This window comes from Oncorhynchus clarkii, chromosome 20, assembly GCF_045791955.1.
Source record: "Oncorhynchus clarkii lewisi isolate Uvic-CL-2024 chromosome 20, UVic_Ocla_1.0, whole genome shotgun sequence".
Lineage (NCBI taxonomy): Eukaryota > Metazoa > Chordata > Actinopteri > Salmoniformes > Salmonidae > Oncorhynchus > Oncorhynchus clarkii.
In genome coordinates this window covers 8,769,104-8,781,268 of record NC_092166.1, presented here as the reverse complement: position 1 = coordinate 8,781,268, position 12,165 = coordinate 8,769,104, and the positions used below count along the sequence as shown (strand labels likewise).

Genomic DNA, 12,165 nt, shown 5'->3' with positions numbered 1-12,165 from the left:
TGTTTGGGATGCTCTAGAGTCTAGATCGACGTGTACAACAGTGTGTCCAGGTTCCTGCCAATATTCAACAACTTTGCACAGCCATTGACGAGGAGTGGGACAACATTACACAGGCCACAATCAACAGCCTGATCAACTCTATGATGGTCACACCAGATACTGACTGGTTTTCTGATCCATGCCCCTTTTTCTCTGTATTTCCAGTCATATGAAACCCAAAGATTGGGGCCTAATGAATTTATTTCAATTGACTGATTTCCTTATATGATCTGTAACTCAGTAAAATGTTGTTCACTATAGCTCTTTATGAGGAAATGTATTCATTGACTCAAGTATCAGGAAAACGTAGCTTTTCATTTATACACAGCTACAAAAGTGACTTCAAACCCAAGAGAAAGTTGTAATTTTGTATTTGTTACATTCTAGCACGTTGCGGCAGGAAGGAATGTTGCAGCAGGAGAAGTTTCGTTACATTCTAGCACGTTGCGGCAGGAAGGAATTCGTTACATTCTAGCACGTTGCGGCAGGAAGGAATGTTGCAGCAGGAGGATATTCGTTACATTCTAGCACGCTGGAAGTAAACTGAACGAACCCGTTCGTTGCCGTGGCAACCACAAACCAAGCGTCCAAAATGTCGACTTTGCTGGGGAAAAGTTTATTTGAAGTCAGTGGTCAAGGTCCTGCACCCAATAAAGACTTCTTCCAATTTTCTGTTACCAAGACTGAGGTAAATCTTTTCGTGTTATGTCCTCTCTAAAATTTAAAGTATTTAATCATTTTTTTCTCAAGACATTTCTAAGCTAACGTTAGCCATTTAACTCTAACGCTACAGTAATATTTCACTCTTAGTTTAAACCAACGCGTTAGCTAGTTATAATAACGTACATGTCAGTAACGTTAACGTTAGACACATAACAATATAATCTAGTACTAGCTTGCTCGGCTAACTAACAAATAAAGGCTATGCCAGAAAGCTGGCAACAAATAGTTCAAGTAAATAGCATTAGTAACAAATAGCCAGCAAAGCCATTTAGCTAGCTACATTAAATACTGTAATACCATTTGCTCTGCAATACTCATAGGCCTATATTTTTCAGGTTATTTGGAGATGGTGGAAGATTTCTTTGAGAAGTGATGGTAGGAACACAAAGCCAGGAGAACTGAGGGAGTCTCACAATGACTACTTGGATGACAGCCTGCTTCAGAGTAAGGTGCCCAGTGTAGACTAGCCCTCAGCCCACCTGCTCAACTTACAGCCCACCTGCTCACTAATAGCAAGATAGATAATAGTGTAAATGCCCAAAATAACCAACCCTATGCCCTCGAGTGAAGCGAATTACCATGCTAAAAATGACTGCTTTGATTGTAACCCAATCAACCCCTAATTAAATGATACTATTCCAGGCGGCTAAGTCGGCAGTTCCCATGATTTAGGTTCACAGGTGTGTCAGAAGGGTAGTTTCCAGGAGGGCAGATGTCGTAGAGGCAATGACCTAGACCAGGGCTCTCCAACCCTGTTCCTGGAGAGATAACCTTTCTGTAGGTTTTAACTCCAACCCTGACACTGGAGAGCTACTGTCCTGTAGGTTTTAACTTCAACCCTGTTCCTGGAGAGCTACCATCCTGTAGGTTTTAACTTCAACCCTGTTCCTGGAGAGCTACTGTCCTGTAGGTTAACTCCAACCCTATTCGTGGAGAGCTACCATCTTGTAGGTTTTAACTTCAACCCTGTTCCTGGAGAGCTACCTTCCTGTAGGTTTTAACTCCTACCCTAGTCTAACACACCTGATTCTAATAATTATCTGGCTGATAAGAACCAGGTTAGATACAACTAGGGTTGGAGTGAAAATCTACAGGAGGGTAGCTCTCCAGGAACAGGGTTGAAGTTAAAATCTACAGGAGGGTAGCTCTCCAGGAACAGGGTTGAAGTTAAAATCTACAAGAGGGTAGCTCTCCAGGAACAGGATTGGAGTTAAAACCTACAGGACAGTAGCTCTCCAGTGTCAGGGTTGGAGTGAAAATCTACAGGAGGGTAGCTCTCCAGGAACAGGATTGGAGACCCTTGGTGTAGAGATTGTGTCCATTCACAGGTGTTGCATTTTTTTTAAGCATCTTTTACTAGAAAGACTTTTGAAATCGCCCAGTTGCTAGGTCAGAGAGATGGGGAGAATCTCAAAACCCATTGGAGATGGTCAGAGGGGAAGGACCTCTGACTTTCTCATCCAATGGGGTTTGAGAAGGAGAGGGGGCGCGAGGAGTCAAGGAAATGCAATTGATATTCTCCCATGGTCTAATGCCCTTGTAACGGACTTTGGCTAGGTTGGGCACAGCACAAAAAAAAGTTAAGCAACATCCCCGTTGGTGGGCATGAGGCTAAGTGTTGACAGGTGCTGTCTGTGTAATCAAGTAGAGGCTGCTGAGGGGAGGACGGCTCATATTAATGGCTGGAATGGAGTCAGTGGAATGGTATCAAACACATCAACGACGTGGTTTCCATGTGGTTGATACCATTCCATTGACTCCATTCCAGATATTATTATGAGCCGTCCTCACCTCAGCAGCCTCCACTGGTGTGATGGTTTCCTAGGTCAGGTGAGTGTGGTGTTTGGTCCACGGATCCTTCAGTACAGCCAGGCACTATGTCAGGGCCACTATGACTACCTGGAGCGTCTGCCCGACCCCCTGCTTCTCCACATCCTGACCCATCTGGAACTGGAGGACGTGGCACGGCTTGGACACACCTCACACAGGTTCAGGAAGGTGAATGGACCCACTCTGTCTGTGTGAGACTCGGTGCATGCATGTAGACAGTATTACTGCCTATTTAAAAAAAAAACATGTTGTTACCTTTATCTAGGCAAGTCAGTTAAGAACAAATTCTTATTTACAATGACGGCCTACCCTGGACAAACTCTCCCCTAAACCTGACAACGCTGGGCCAATTGTGCACCCCCCCATGTGACCCCCGATCACAGTCGGTTATGATACAGCCCGAGATCAAACCCTGTGATGTAGACTAAATACTGCCTATGGTGTAGACTGTATACTGCCTATGATATAGACTGTATACTGCCTATGATATAGACTGTATGTGAATCCTTTTGTAACTACATAGGTATATCTGACTGTAATTACGTGTTTTCCATTTTCATATTTCTATTTTCTGTTGGTTTATTTTCTGTAGTAAATCTGTTGTTTTTGTTTGTGGTTTAAACCCCTGGTGAGTTAACTGACGGAATGATTGACCGCAAACTCTGGTCGAGGTCCCTAACCACTGTTCCCTGTGTGTCTGTCAGCTGTGTCGTTCGGAGGAGTTCTGGGAACAAGCGGTGCGCAGTCACTGCGGCGCCGTGTCGGCCGAGGTGGAGGCCCTGGCCCTGGAGCTGGGCTGGAAGAGCGTCTTCTTCACCAGCAAGCTGCAGCTGCAGAAACAGATCAGTCGCAGGAGGAAGAGGAGCCAGAAGCTACTCTGTACAGACCTGGAGCGCTATGATGTAGACACAATGGTGGAGCGCAGTGAGGAGCCAGAGAGCCGCGCTGCAGATATAGAGCCAGGTTCTGAGTCGGACCCTGGGCCGGAGCAGCTCTGTACAGACATGCAGCGCTGTGGGGTGATTGCGGGTCAGGGTCGTGGTGTGGCACAGGGGGACTGGAGCTCTGATTCAGGGAGCTCACTGAAATGACTTTTGTTTTATCTTTACACTCTAAATAGGATCCTTGAGGTTTCCATGCTGAGGAATAGAGGACTGCTTGATTTCGGGTGGAGACAGTACAAGTGTTTTTTTTGGTACAAATATGATGACTATTGAATGTTTGATGAATTCATGTTAGTTATGCTTCCTGTCTTTCAAACAATACAGTGGCTGTGTTGTGTTGGAAGACAGTTTCTCTCATAGACAGTTGCCTGGCAGCAAAGGATGTTGTGGCAATGGCTGGAGATGTTAATATGTATTTTTACCCGCCGTTGCGTTGTGTTGTACATGTGCCATAATCTTTTTCCTTATACAATTTAGCACGAGCAGGACAATACCATTCAGTGGAATGATTCAGGGAGGGCACGTTTGGTAAAAATAAAAGGATAAAAACCTGCCAGCTGTGTTCTCATAACATTTTTCTTCCTATTTGATATGGTTTTGTAAATATATATTATGTATTTTTACAATGTTTAAAATATAACAATATTTTAAACCTACAGTATATTCTATATGAAATCCTTATCTCAGCTAAATAACTTGAGGACCAAAGGGTCCAATCATTTTAACATCCTTCTAGTTAATATATAGGGAAAGTGTTCAGTCTGATCTCCACTCATGGACCTTCACAGTCACTAGCGACAAACTCTCCTGCCGCAGGTCAGATGTTAACACACACACACTCTCAGCATAGCACACACACCTAGGAGCACAATAATTTGCTCCACCTACTGTTAAATATAGAATTTTGCCATGCTGAGAGGCAGGTGTTGACTCTCAGAACAGTCTACTCCACTAAACCCGCGGATTAGGAGGCAGTCGATAAAGAATCTGTAACTAAATGCATGGCGCTGGTGACACGTGACAGAAAATACAAGGCAAAGATATAGAAGATCACAGTTACCTGAAGCAAAGGGCTAGCAGCCACAGTAGAGACACTCATACTGTATATGTTGGCACCATTAACCCCTGTGACCTGCCAGAATCAACAGAAGCGATGTCCAATGACTCCAACTATGATGTGGCAGTGGAACAGAATACAGGTAAGAAATGGCAGTTTTTTTCAGCTGTTTTTCCTCCCTGTAATTTTTCTTTAGTCTCAACCTATGAGTTTGCTCTATCTTGGGTTTACAGTCATTGTCATTGACGTCCTATGTGGTTTATCAAAGTATCAAAAATAATCTCACTCATGCCTTTATGTGGTTTAACTTCACATGTTATTTCTCAGGTTTTTTTTGTGTGTCTTTTTCCTCTACTCAGGCCTTTTAAATGCTACTATATCTGGGGATGACATAGGGCTGCTGGACACAGTAAAAGTGTGTGTCCACGGGGGCATCTTCCTGATCACCTTTTTCTTGACCTACCTCATTGTGGTGACAGTGTTCCACAAAGCCGAGCTGCGCCGCAACGTCCGCTTCGTTCTGCTGTGCCAGCACTGTGCCTGTGTGACCAGCTTCAACGCGGTGGGCACCATCCTGCACGGCCTCCGCGCCCTCCACGTGCCCATTAACCGCCTGACCTGCTGGGTCCTTTTTGACTTCCAGGTGGCTCTAGGCCGTGGCATGGGCATCACCCTCACACTCATGGCCCTCAACACCTGCCTGTCCATCCTGCGGCCGCTCCACTACCCAGCGCTGGTGCGTCGCATTCGGTCTTCCGTCATGGCGCTGGCTTGGTTCGTGGCCCTGCTCAACCCGGTTCTGTTCACTGTCCTGGCCTGCGCTCAGTCCTCTTGGGCCTATGTGGTGGAGCTGGACCCCGTGTGCTCCACCACGCTGGAGAGTCCCGCATCTCGGTTCAGCAGCCTGGCGCTGGTGGTGTTCTTGGTACTGCTCATCATGACCAGCTATGTGCTCATCTACATGGAGGGCTGCCGGGCGGGGCATTTCTCACGCTCCAACAGCAGCGGGCGCCGCACCATCCTGATCCACATGCTACAGATGATCCTGTACCTGCTCCCTCTGGTGCCCATCATCACCAGGTGGAAGCACAATATGGCCGCCACAGTGACCAACTTCGTGGTGTTCCTAGTGGGGCAGGCACTCAGCCCCGTGGTGTACGGCCTGCGTTGCCGGGAACTCCGAGAGCAGCTTCCCCACTTCCTCCCCCGCTGGACAAAAGTTTTCCAGACCTGCAGTGGAACCACAGACTGCTCTAGTACAGAGACCCCCACTCAGCACTGGAACTGCAATAATCTCCAGAACCGCGACTAGTACAGGGACCGTAAACAGCGCAAAGACCACACTCAGCATCGGAGCCTGTGCTACAATAGAGACTAAAGCCAGTATGGAGTCTGCTTCATATGAAGGACCTGGAATACACTTAGAGAGCCCAGCAAATACAGAAACCACAGTGTGCACATGGACCAATATAGAGAATGAAGCCAGTGACGTAACTGAAACCCGTGGACTGACTGAAACTAGTATAGAGACTGAAGCCAGTGGACTGACTGAAACTAGTATAGAGACTGAAGCCAGTGGACTGACTGAAACTAGTATAGAGACTGAAGCCAGTGGACTGACTGAAACTAGTATAGAGACTGAAGCCAGTGGACTGACTGAAACTAGTATAGAGACTGAAGCCAGTGGACTGACTGAAACTAGTATAGAGACCGAAGCCAGTGGACTGACTGAAACTAGTATAGAGACTGAAGCCAGTGGACTGACTGAAACTAGTATAGAGACTGAAGCCAGTGAACTGACTGAAACTAGTATAGAGACTGTGGCACGTAACTGAAACTGACTGAAACTAGTATAGAGACAAGTGAAGTGCAATCGTATGAGGACATTGTATGATGATTACTGAACCTGCGTTAGACAATGGTGGCGATTGAACATGTAGAATCGTCGGGAAAATAACAGATAAAATGTAAAACACTTGTTGGTTATTGTTTGGTTTTCACTTTAATATTGGTATTTCGTGTTGTCTGATTAGACCTGAGTTCAACTATATCCGTATTCAAGTATATGTTATTTAAATACTAATTTCTGACCACTTTCCAATATTCCACTTCTCTTTGTTAAAATAACTGGTGGAAATGGATAGTAGCGTTAAATGTAGAATATGTAACAATACTGAGCACTTTAACATGTTGACTGATGATATTTTATAATATTTCACCACTACTTTCCCTTAGTCAGACCTCTCCAAAAATCCTCACTAAAAAACAAAACAAATTACCCAGAATTGTGCCAATTACAAAAAGTATGAGAACAGATTTAGCCATCTACTTCGGATATCACAATAGATTTACTAGAACATTCCAAGAATCTTCAAACAATATAAAGTAAACTTGGAAAATCATCAATCAACTGTTGAACAGGAAAAAGGCTTCTATGGCTCTCACATCTCAATTCAATGTTGGAAGACCTATAGGGATCCTATATACACTGCTCAAAAAAATAAAGGGAACACTTAAACAACACAATGTAACTCCAAGTCAATCACACTTCTGTGAAATCAAACTGTCCACTTAGGAAGCAACACTGATTGACAATAAATTTCACATGCTGTTGTGCAAATGGAATAGACAACAGGTGGAAATTATAGGCAATTAGCAAGACACCCCAATAAAGGAGTGGTTCTGTAGGTGGTGACCACAGACCACTTCTCAGTTCCTATGCTTCCTGGCTGATGTTTCGGTCACTTTTGAATGCTGGCGGTGCTTTCACTCTAGTGGTAGCATGAGACGGAGTCTACAACCCACACAAGTGGCTCAGGTAGTGCAGCTCATCCAGGATGGCACATCAATGCGAGCTGTGGCAAGAAGGTTTGCTGTGTCTGTCAGCGTAGTGTCCAGAGCATGGAGGCGCTACCAGGAGACAGGCCAGTACATCAGGAGACGTGGAGGAGGCCGTAGGAGGGCAACAACCCAGCAGCAGGACCGCTACCTCCGCCTTTGTGCAAGGAGGAGCAGGAGGAGCACTGCTAGAGCCCTGCAAAATGACCTCCAGCAGGCCACAAATGTGCATGTGTCTGCTCAAACGGTCAGAAACAGACTCCATGAGGGTGGTATGAGGGCCTGACATCCACAGGTGGGGGTTGTGCTTACAGCCCAACACCATGCAGGACGTTTGGTATTTGCCAGAGAACACCAAGATTGGCAAATTCGCCACTGGCGCCCTGTGCTCTTCACAGATGAAAGCAGGTTCACACTGAGCACATGTGACAGACGTGACTGGAGAACATTCTGCTGCCTGCAACATCCTCCAGCATGACCGGTTTGGCGGTGGGTCAGTCATGGTGTGGGGTGGCATTTCTTTGGGGGGCCGCACAGCCCTCCATGTGCTCACCAGAGGTAGCCTGACTGCCATTAGGTACCGAGATGAGATCCTCAGACCCCTTGTGAGACCATATGCTGGTGCGGTTGGCCCTGGGTTCCTCCTAATGCAAGACAATGCCAGACCTCATGTGGCTGGAGTGTGTCATCAGTTCCTGCAAGAGGAAGGCATTGATGCTATGGACTGGCCCGCCCGTTCTCCAGACCTGAATCCAATTGAGCACATCTGGGACATCATGTCTCGCTCCATCCACCAAACACCACGTTGCACCACAGACTGTCCAGGAGTTGGCGGATGCTTTAGTCCAGGTCTGGGAGGAGATCCCTCAGGAGACCATCCGCTACATCATCAAGAGCATGCCCAGGCGTTGTAGGGAGGTCATACAGGCACGTGGAGGCCACACACACTACTGAGCCTCATTTTGACTTGTTTTAAGGACATTACATCAAAGTTGGATCAGCCTGTAGTGTGGTTTTCCACTTTAATTTTGAGTGTGTCTCCAAATCCAGACCTCCATGGTTTGATAAATTTGATTTCCATTGATAATTTTTGTGTGATTTTGTTGTCAGCACATTCAGCTATGTAAAGAAAAAAGTATTTAATAAGAATATTTCATTCATTCAGATCTAGGATGTGTTATTTTAGTGTTCCCTTTATTTTCTTGAGCAGTGTATTTTCTTATTTAACCTTTATTTAACTAGGCAAGTCAGTTAAGAACACATTTTTATTTACAATGATGGCCTAGGAACAGTGGGTTAACTGCCTTGTTGGGGCAGAATGACAGATTTGATCTAGAAACCTTTTGATTACTGGCCCAATGCTTTAACCACTAGGCTACCTGCCGCCCCTATAATCCTATAGTGATCCTATAGTGATCCTACAGTGATCAAATAATCCTATAATGATCCTATAGTGATCATACAGTGATCATATAGTGATCCTACAGTGATCCTACAGTGATCCTATAGTGATCATACAGTGATCCTATAGTGATCCTACAGTGATCCTATAATCCTACAGTTATCCTATAGTAATCCTATAGTGATCCTATAGTGATCCTATAATCCTATAGTGATCCTACAGTGATCCTATAATCCTACAGTGATCCTATAATCCTACAGTTATCCTATAGTGATCCTATAGTGATCCTACAGTGATCCTATAATCCTACAGTGATCCTATAGTGATCCTATAGTAATCCTATCGTGATCCTACAGTGATCCTATAGTAAACCTATAGTGATCCTATAATCCTACAGTGATCCTATAATCCTACAGTGATCCTATAGTGATCCTATAGTAATCCTATTGTGATCCTATATTGATTTGATTTATTTTGATCTCTTTTAGTCCCCATTTGGACTAATCTTCCAAGAGTCCTTAAACATTCAAATACAATTTATAATACAAACACATTTCCACATATAACACACTATTACCAACATACATAATATACTAACATAATGACTCAATAAATACTCAATCTAAAAAATATTGATTCTTCATCTAATATAGTCCCACAACATTTCTATGTATTATATTTAAATTGTTTTAAAATTATGCTTAAGTTTATATATTGAAAGGTTTCTGGTTTGCTCAGTTAAGTTATTACATTTCTTTATTGCTCTAAATCAAAATGTTATTTTGCCTATTTCTCTTTTCTGTCTGGACAACGCATAGATGGTGGACAATCTATTTCTAGTATTTACGGAATGTCTGTCTCTCACCAACTGAATACCGTTGTGAATAGAACTTAGCTTAGTTTTAAATGATGTATATCATGAAATAAAATAAGCATGTTTTTTTCAATTATCTTATCGATTGATGACCAACCAAGAACACTGCGCATGACTGCAACAGAAGAACCATATCTCCACCTTAAAACAATCCTTGCTGCTTTGAAGACCATGATAAGCAGCTGTCTAGCTGCACTCCCAGTAGTTTGGTTTCTGCCATTTCTTCAATTTGTACTCCTCCCATACGTAATTGTATCCCCTGCTGTGTTGGCCTTTTCCTAGTGGAACAGACCAACATAACTTTGGTTTTCTTGGTGTTTAAAACAAGTTTTTTTGGCAAACCCACTCCCTAATATTCTCCAAATCTCCTTGTAAAGCTTGCTGTACCTGTTGAACCGATTGTCTTGCTGCATAAATTGTAGTATCATCTGCAAATATAGTAGCTTGAGTTTCAGCTAAGGCTAAGGGAAGGTCGTTGGTATATATTAAATAAAGAAGTGGCCCAAGGCAGCTGCCCTGCGGTATTCCACGGTTTAACACATGAGGGGAAGACAATGAACCATTGATATAGGCGGACTGTTTCCTGTCAGTTAGATATGACTGTACCCAATTCAATGCTACTTCCTTAAAACCATAATGCATTAATTTTGTCAAAATTATTTCATGATCCACTAAATCAAATGCTGCACTGAAATCTAAAAATAGTACACCTACAAACCTGCCATTATCCATAGCATTGAGCCATTGGTCAGTCATGTCAACCAATGCAGTGGTAGTGGAATGTTTTTTGCGATAAGCATGCTGATTGGCTGTAATCAGATCATTATTTTCCATGTACTCCCATATTTGTCTACTCACAATAACCTCCAATATCTTACTGAGTGTAGGGAGTAGATTAATTGGTCGAATTGGTTCTTTGCAGTCTTTCGGAATAGGGGACAGTTTCGCATGCTTCCATACATTTGCAAACATCCCCTTTTCCAGTGACCAATTAAATATGTATCTGCAATCTGGGGAGCAGCACAGCGAAGCAAAGAAATTGTCCATAAGACCATAACCTGTAGATTTACCATCAGGTAATGGCTTCAATAGGTTTAACACCTCCTCCACTGACACTGTTTGCAGACTAAAAGAGCAGATCTTGTTGCTCATAATATGATCATCAATCCATTGGGCAATAGCAAGTTTGGAAGAATGTATGTTTCTGTTGTTGCTCAGTAAATTAATTTTCTTTGTAAAAAAATCTGCAAAATGATTGGCAATATCAACTGGTTTTGTTATTATTCTCCTGTCAACCTCCACACTAGATGGGCATGATGCGATAGATGTACCAAGTAAGCCCTTAACTGTGTTCCATACCTTTTTACAATCATTTTTACAATCAATAAAAGCATTGTTGTAAAATAACTTTTTTCTTTCAATTCAATTTAACTGCATAATTACATAATGTTCTATAATTCTGTTCATCAATTTCTAATTTTGACTTGGCTGCTAAGACTTTTGCCATATTTCTTTGAGAAAAAGCCTCACCCAGTTCACCATCAATCCATGGAGATGGACGAGCACCAACTGTTCTCTTTCTTATAGGGGCATGATAGTCCATTACCTCAGTGAGCAAATCAAATGAAACATTCTGTAGCGTGATTTAAATCATCCTCTAGATAAATCAGCTCCCAGGGTACAGCAGCCAAATCATTTAGAAACAGCTCATGATTAAATGTTTTAACATTTCTCTTGACCACAATCTGTTGAAGGAATTTAATTCCTCTGTTTTAATTCCCAATTAAAATTAAACACTCTGTCAATACATAAGAATTTGTAAGACCCTTATTTTATAGGAATGGACAGAGCCCGATCTTAAAAGTCAAGTAACAGCCTTTATTCAAGAGAGTACTGAGTAAATACACATTTTACCACAGGTTATAAACTGAAAATGACATCAGTGTTTTCTAAATGTTCCGTCTCTTCTTGACACTGGTAGAAAGGCCCTATAGCGCTCAAGCCTTCCCTCCTCGCCTAGAGCCAAGGTCAGTCAGTGTAGATAAGCATTCTAGACAGTCTGGAGATATGGTTCATTCATTTGTACCAAGGAACAGACCGTCATTGTTCTAAACTCTTGACTACATTCACTACATTATATTCAATACTGGGATCAAGAGAGAAAATTCATACATGTACAGTAGCATAATAGTATTCTGATTAGTACATCCTGATTGAAATGTATACATAATTAATCATTATAGATTAAAAAAATTCCCTTAACACAATCCTAGGGGGTATCTTTGGAACCTTGGTGTTCATGGTTATGGTCACAATATTATGGTCTGTCCAGCCCACTGGCATTGATCTGGCTTTAAGGATTGCAATGGTATATTACAGAAGATCAGATCAATGCATGTGTCTGAACGATGACCCAATTTAATTGATGATCGAGTAGTATCATTAACCATTTGTTTCA

The 12,165-nt window shown here is 42.9% G+C and overlaps 2 protein-coding genes across 2 annotated transcripts; both read left to right on the top strand.

The window, feature by feature from the left end:
* Positions 1 to 631: 631 nt before the first annotated feature.
* On the top strand, positions 632 to 3,683 carry LOC139377231 (F-box protein 36b). Its single transcript, XM_071120235.1, has 4 exons — positions 632 to 727; positions 1,098 to 1,206; positions 2,588 to 2,760; positions 3,297 to 3,683. Exons 1-4 carry the CDS (start codon positions 632 to 634, stop codon positions 3,681 to 3,683), a joined length of 765 nt encoding a protein of 254 aa, XP_070976336.1.
* A 1,006-nt stretch (positions 3,684 to 4,689) lies between these two features.
* Positions 4,690 to 5,905, top strand: LOC139376707 (probable G-protein coupled receptor 148). Its single transcript, XM_071119572.1, has 2 exons — positions 4,690 to 4,735; positions 4,953 to 5,905. The coding sequence occupies exons 1-2, from the start codon at positions 4,690 to 4,692 to the stop codon at positions 5,903 to 5,905; spliced, it is 999 nt and encodes a 332-aa protein (XP_070975673.1).
* Positions 5,906 to 12,165: the final 6,260 nt, after the last annotated feature.